Source organism: Ptychodera flava, chromosome 7 (assembly GCF_041260155.1).
Source record: "Ptychodera flava strain L36383 chromosome 7, AS_Pfla_20210202, whole genome shotgun sequence".
Taxonomy (NCBI): Eukaryota; Metazoa; Hemichordata; class Enteropneusta; family Ptychoderidae; genus Ptychodera; species Ptychodera flava.
In genome coordinates, this window is record NC_091934.1 from 22,188,819 (window position 1) to 22,195,994 (window position 7,176).

Genomic DNA, 7,176 nt, shown 5'->3' on the forward strand with positions numbered 1-7,176 from the left:
GTCATTGTATCACCACTTTATATAGCAAGTGTAATTGCCTTTGGTCAAGTTCTTTAACTCCTGAATGCTAAACTGCGAAAGCTCATTGGATTTGCAAAATACAAATTACTTGACATGAAAATGCAATATTGTTTTAACCTGGTATCATCAATGTACGTAAAAGTTTCTTCAACTCATGCCACAATCAGTTACTACAGTTATCTTGTTATATTTTTAGGAACAGTCGACGACTTTCTGTCTTCCTTGAATAGCGTTACCAATCATTGTATTGTTGTTGTTGATTCGTGTTGGCAAATCGAATGAAAGATGATTTGCATATGTCTCTGCCTATTTGATTGATTCCTACCTATTGTTGGTGTCGGCTGCGACTACACGGGTTATCAAAAGTTCAACCGCGTGGTTGACCTTTGATGACCCTCATAGACGCAGCCGACCCCGCCACAGACAGCTGCATTAATTTTCACAGAAGCGAGGCCACTGTCTCTGATTAATAAACCGTCGTCTTTCAGTCGAAAATAACCCTGTTGACCATTTCCGTAGCGTTGATGGTATCGCTTATAATATATGAAGCAAGACTGTAATAAAATTTCCATGGGATATGGGAAAATTCGCCGCCAGTTTCTGTGCACAGCAGATCTGCCGTGAAAAATTTTCGCGTTTTCTATTGGATGGGTATACGGGCCGGCGCTACACAGCCGACAGGACAGAAAACTAAAGGCCGGCGCAATGGCCCATTGGCTACACTTATTGCAGCTAGTAGCGTCCTCCCTTCTGCGGAAAGAGCTTGTCTGAAGGTATGAAGCAAGCTGCTGGCCCTACTCAGTGCACGGCATCTCAGATATCATGGAATCTTTAGAGAAGCGAATATGCATAGATTTAACAGTAGTTAATTGGCCGGCAGCCATAACGAGTCTCTTGCCCTGTAACTTAGTGCACTTTCTGTAACGTTCTCTATTGCAACTTCATTGACATTGTTTATGATCAACATGAACAACATTCACGACAGATTAACTCTAAGTGTCACTAAGTATACAAATATGTAATAAGTTGGAATAAAAATACTTTCTTTGACTGCTGTCATTGAATCACAAGTTTATATAGCAAGTGTAATCCTCTATTTAACCTCTGTATGCAAAACTGCAAAAGCTTATTAGTTATGCTCATTGTAGATTACCTGATCTGAAAATGTAAAATGACTTTTAATACTGTTAAACCTGGTATCGTCAATGTAAATTGCAAATTTCGTCAACTTTGTTCCAGTCAATTAAGATATATATCCTTAATTAGGAAAGTTCATTAAATATGCAAATTTTGAATTGGCTGACGTAAAAATGTTTAACGACTTTGAATAATGTTGTATCATAGTATCTTCAATGTATGTATCACGTTTCTTCAGCTTTGGTCAAACCAATTCAGTTATATCCCTAATTAGGAAATTTCATTGAATATGCAAATAAGGGTCGGTCGATGTAGTAAGGCTTAATACCTCTCAATAATGTTAAATAATAGAAGCTTCAATGTACGTAGCAAGTTTCGCTGAATAGCTTTTAATAATGTAATATCATGGTATCGTCAATGTAAATACCGAGTTTCATCAGCTTTGGTCAAGTCATATCCCTAATAAGAAAATTTCATTGAATATGCAAATTAGAAATTGGCCGTTGCAAAACTGCGTAATAACTTTCAATAATGTTATATAATATTATCTTCAATGTAAAAATGAAGTTTCGCCTACTTTGGTCATATCAATTCAGATATTTATATCCCTAATTATTTGGCATTCATCATCACTGCAAATAGGTCTTTGATATCACCGCTCATACCTTGAGAATTGAACAGAAAGCCGCCAGCACGATAAATACCAGCACTACCAGGGCAAAGATGATTGGTTTTACCGGCTGCATTCTGAATCTCCAAGTCAACCTCGGGGTCGTTGTCCGTCGATTAACATTCATAGAATTACCCTAACATAAATATTTATGTTATGCCTTAATATTCATGATATTAAACCTATATTTCTGCTACATATTGAATCGACAGCTCATGGCTCTTAGTAACTGTTTATTACTGCTATCTTTGTTGATAATATGTGTTTACCCGACATAAATTACTGGTAGGCCTACATACGGTACCTATCGTTCATTGCTTTTGAAGTTTAAGTACGACGAATTATGTTAAAATTAAAAAGTATTGTCATTTTCGTGGAACTTTGCAGAAACATTCGCAGAATTTGCGCGAGTACAAAAATGAAATGAAAAATGGGAGTGACTTTGACTAAAGAAATCAATTATAAAACGCATAGCCAGTTGGATACCTTTAATAAATACCAAGACTTGAAAAGCATATCTATCGAAAGTATAGTTTTATGGTTTTTGCAAAGAAACTTTATCATTTGGGAGCGTTCAGTTATTATGGCCGGGGATGGGCTTGCAAATTCTTCCTGCGCATCAGTCAAAATAAGTGACCCCCCTACCCATTGCACCAAAAAAACTGATGACCCCCCCCCCTTTTAAGATGACAAAAAGTTCATGACCCCCCTCCCCCCCCCCGAATTGCGTGCGTAAAGTTACACACACATACACCTCTGGAGGGGGTATATTTTCAAAAACAAGATTCTCAGATTTTTTCAAATGACCCTCCTTACAAATTCACAAGGTATTAATGTTAAAATTTCCCCTTCTGACTTGCTATAATTTTGAAATTACCCCACAAAGGGATTTCACAGAAATTACAGGTAGATCGCAATATTTTTGCACAAGCGTGTGTGTACAAAATTTTGATATGTGGATTTAATTGATAATCAGCTGTTGATAATGTTGATTCACTATACATGGTAGTCTATGAAAAAACTGTGTTATACTTTATCAATACAAAATTATATCCATGCATTTATAGATATTTGATAATTGACATAAAAGTACTTGATTTGAATAGGGTTGTTACAACTGGTATAAGGACAGAAAATTTAACTTTAGAATTTCACCAAAATGTTCATCAACTATACATGGGAGTCTATGATAAAATTGTGAATATTTTTTTTTCCAATGAAAAACTTGTTTTACTTGTGCAGATACAGACGTTGAATAATTAACATAATTGTACTTGATTAGAATATGATGGTTCAAGAAATCTGATTTTGGAATTTCACTGAAAATGTCCATCCACTACACATGGGAGTCTATGAAGAAACTATGAATAATTTTTTTTTCAAATACAAAAATAGGTAAATCTGTGTGTTTATGTACTCTTGATTATTAATAGTAGATTAGACTAGGGTGGTTACAAATGGATATGTGTGCAAGGAGTTGAATTTTGGAATTTCACCAAAATGTTAATTCACAATACATTGGAGTCTATGAGAAAACTATGAATAATTTTTTACAATGCAAGACTAAGTTAATTTGTGCTTTTATAGGTGTTTGATAATGGACACATATGTACTTGATTCAAATTGGATATTTGAAAGTTCAAATGTTGACAACAATTATGATATTGGAATTTCACCAAAAAGTATAATTTCACTTTTCATGTTACTAGTAGTCTACAGGAAACTGTTAAATAATTTCCCTGACAAAACTTGCTGTATCTCTAACATGTAAGTAATAGGAACTGTTCATTGCCCACAGTGAGCTCGATAAGAAAAGCCTCAGAGTTGCCTAGTCAAGATGTTCATGTGACAGATAATTATACTTTTGTTTAAATTTACAGTTAATTGACTTCAGAGAATGAAATTATGCAGCAAATCATTTTTATCTCCCAGAATATTTCTGAACACTGAAACTGCTTTTTGACAGGATGGATACTTATGAAACTTAAGTGACCCCCTCTGAACTGTTTAAAAAATGCATGACCCCCCCCCCACCCCAGTTGAAGTTTTCAAATTTAAGGTGACCCCCCTGGATTTTGCCGGCCCATCCCCGGACGTAATAACTGAACGCTCCCTTAGTATCAACTACAAAATGACGATATCAAAATTTTATCACTATATAATTTTCGAAGTACAACTTTCTTCCTGTCGTTCTGAATGATGTCATTTTGACCAAACGTGGCCGATCAAATCTTGCCATCATATTAATCAGTACGTCCTATTAATATAATGGTGTCACCAGGCTACTTTCTGAAATACCTGAAGGTGAATGTTTAACCTGCGTCACGTAAAAGGAAGAGGAATATTAATTTTTCGCTCATATTTAATACAAATCAACTTCCAAGGGGTCAAAATACTAGAAGGTCGTAGGTCACATTTATTTCTAAGACATTGGGGCAAAATTTTGGGTAAAAGGGCAATGTCCACAATGACAGGTGATGTAAAATATGTGTGCTACAACATGACCCATTTACGGCAAGGTTGAGTTAAATCGACACAGAAACGTTCTACAACGCCTGCGCGTCCGAATTTGTCCCACTTAACCTTAATGACTGTTCATTGCTGTTATTATTAGTGACCATATGTATAAACCTGTTAATTACTGTTTATCACTGTTATGACACCAGTAATAATGTCTATATATCTGTCAATTATTGTTACATATCGCACCTACATTTTATTGCTGTTAATTTCTGTTTATCACATGAACTGGCCCGTATCTCCACCTGTGTGACGTACACCAGCACAGATAAGAAATCCGTATTACCCCTGTTGTACGTCATCCAGCCGGTACTATTTTCAGTCTCGAGATACGGCATCCCCCCCCCCCCACGACAGTTTTGACTGCGTTCGCTTACCCTTGAAAAGCCCTGCACATTTTCATATACACTGCTTGTATTTTATTGAATAACATGAAAATATGGCATCGTTTAATTTGCTTGTTCAGAATTTGAAAGTAAAGTGTTCCACTAAAATTCAACTTTTATTCCATTTTCCCGGGTAAAAATGAACGCGGGAAGCCAGCGACACTCTTTGTCGTCTGCAGCTCCGGAGGTTGCGATAGATCTCATACCAGCGGCAGTGTCCAGACGTCCTTCAAGTCGGACGGAGTGGCCTGCTCACTATGGCTCATCAAACGCAAGTCGAACTGGACGAAGACATTCGCGAAATCTTTCGCTTAGCTGAAGAACTCGGCGTGACGGAAACCGATGGTTTTTTACTGAGGAGGAGCGAACACAACCGGCTCCGACTGTGACCACAGCTCAGCTTCCGACCGCGACCCAAAGTTCGCGATACGTCGATTTTTCGGAAATCGACAAACAACATCTCGTCGAGGAACAACGTAAGAAAAACACCGTAAGAGCTTCGAGTTGTGCTGTCAACCAGTTTCTAAAATGGATGACAGCAATGCGACAAACTGAGACGAGACCCGTACACGAAATTCCTCCGGTCGAACTTGACGGCTATCTCGGCAGTTTTTTTGCAGGTGTTCGGCAAAAGGACGGCGCGGAATACGAACCTGACACCCTGACATCATATCAGAGGGGAATCGACCGCTACCTCAGTGAGAACGGATACGCGTATTCCATCTGTCGCGATCTGCAATTTCGACATTCGCAGGAAACACTCAAGGCGAAACGTTCTCAGTTAAAATCGCAAGGTAAGGGAAATAAGCCAAACGCTGCTGAAGAGCTCTCCGAACGTGAAGAAGATACTCTGTACGAGAAAGGCGTCATCGGCACGCACAGCCCGGAAGCGTTGTTGTTTCTCGTTTGGTTGAACAACCAAAAGCACTTCGGCTTCCGGGGATGTCAAGAAAGTCGGCAGATGTTATGGGGTGACGTTGCCTTAAAGAAGACCGTCGACAACATCGAGTATTTAGAGTTCAATGAACGGGAAAACAAAACAAGATCGTCCGGCAAAGTTAACGAACAACCGCGGGCGTATCCACCGAAAGCCTTCGCGGTTCCCGATGACCCCACTCGATGTCCCGTATTTGCATACAAACAGTATGCACTCCATCGGCCTCCATCACACCTCGGTAGCGACGCAGATTTTTATCTCGCGATAAATTACAAGCCGGAAACCAATCTCTGGTACAAGCGTCAGCCGATGGGTGCAAATAAACTGGACACCATCCTCAGCACAATGTGTAACAAGGCGGGCATAGCCGGTAAAAAAACAAATCATAGCATTCGGCGTTCTACCATCCGGCGTTTACACGACAGCGGCATTCCACCAACGAAACTGATGCAACTTTCAGGCCATAGAAACGTCCAGAGCATAAATCATTACGCTGTCAATTCTATGGACGATCAACATCGTATGTCCGAGATTTTATCGCGGTCGCAGGGTTCTCGCGTAATGCCTTCTGCTTCGGCTGGAGCACCACCACCACCTCACCACCACCACCAAGCCGAGTACATGCATCAGAGCACAGGCGTGCTGTTTTCTGGGTAGTTTCTATAAGTGTAGTTTATTCTACGTTTCGACGTTCTCTTCCGTAGCCTAATCACCAAGGTAAGAAACAGAATTATCTGGCCTGCCAAGAAAACTGCACGTTCTAGTCGAAAAATAAACACAAATCCTTCATTGAGTTACCTAGTTAGATGCGGAAGGATCTCGGCTGTCCAAAAACACACTCATGTCACGATAAAATGAAAACTTTCGAAGAAATCTGCCGCGTTTTGACAACATCGGCGTTTCTGATGGCCACCGTTGTAATAACGCAACTCATTACATAATGGACGGTGTCTGCACATATAGAAAGTGGTGCATCTCAGTCTGATGCCGTTGATGGCGTTGCTCACGGACCAATCAGCGATGCGGACGGCGTACAATTATGATAATGAGTTGCGTTATTACAACGTTGGACGCCAGAAATGCCTAGTTTGTCAAAACACGGCAGATTTCTCCTAAAGTTGTCATTTTATCGTGACATGAGAGTGTTTTTTGGACAGTCGAGAGCCTTCCGCGTCGAAAGAGGTAACTGACTGTAGGATTCGTGTTTATTTTTCGACTAGAACGGGCAGTTTTCTTGGCAGACCGGATAATTCTGTTTCTTACCTTGGTGATTAGGCTACGGAAGAGAACGTCGAAACGTATAGTCCGTGGGCTAGAGGGGGTCTACGTGCACCCCTCCCACAGGATAACAAACCTGTATTTTTCAGAAGCCTTGGGATCCCTAGAATACGAAATGGAATTTTAACAGAAAAAATATAGGGATGGAATAGCTGTTATGGTCATGTTTTGAAGGGTACCGCAAAATCACAATTTTGCAACCCAATTGCATTTTCGTCAAATCTGTC

General features: G+C 39.7%; 1 protein-coding gene across 1 annotated transcript; it reads left to right on the forward strand.

Moving 5' to 3' along the window:
- The first annotated feature begins 5,275 nt into the window (after positions 1-5,275).
- Positions 5,276-6,328, forward strand: LOC139136377 (uncharacterized protein KIAA1958-like). Its single transcript, XM_070704102.1, has one exon. The coding sequence runs from the start codon at positions 5,276-5,278 to the stop codon at positions 6,326-6,328; it is 1,053 nt and encodes a 350-aa protein (XP_070560203.1).
- The last annotated feature ends 848 nt before the right edge of the window (positions 6,329-7,176 follow it).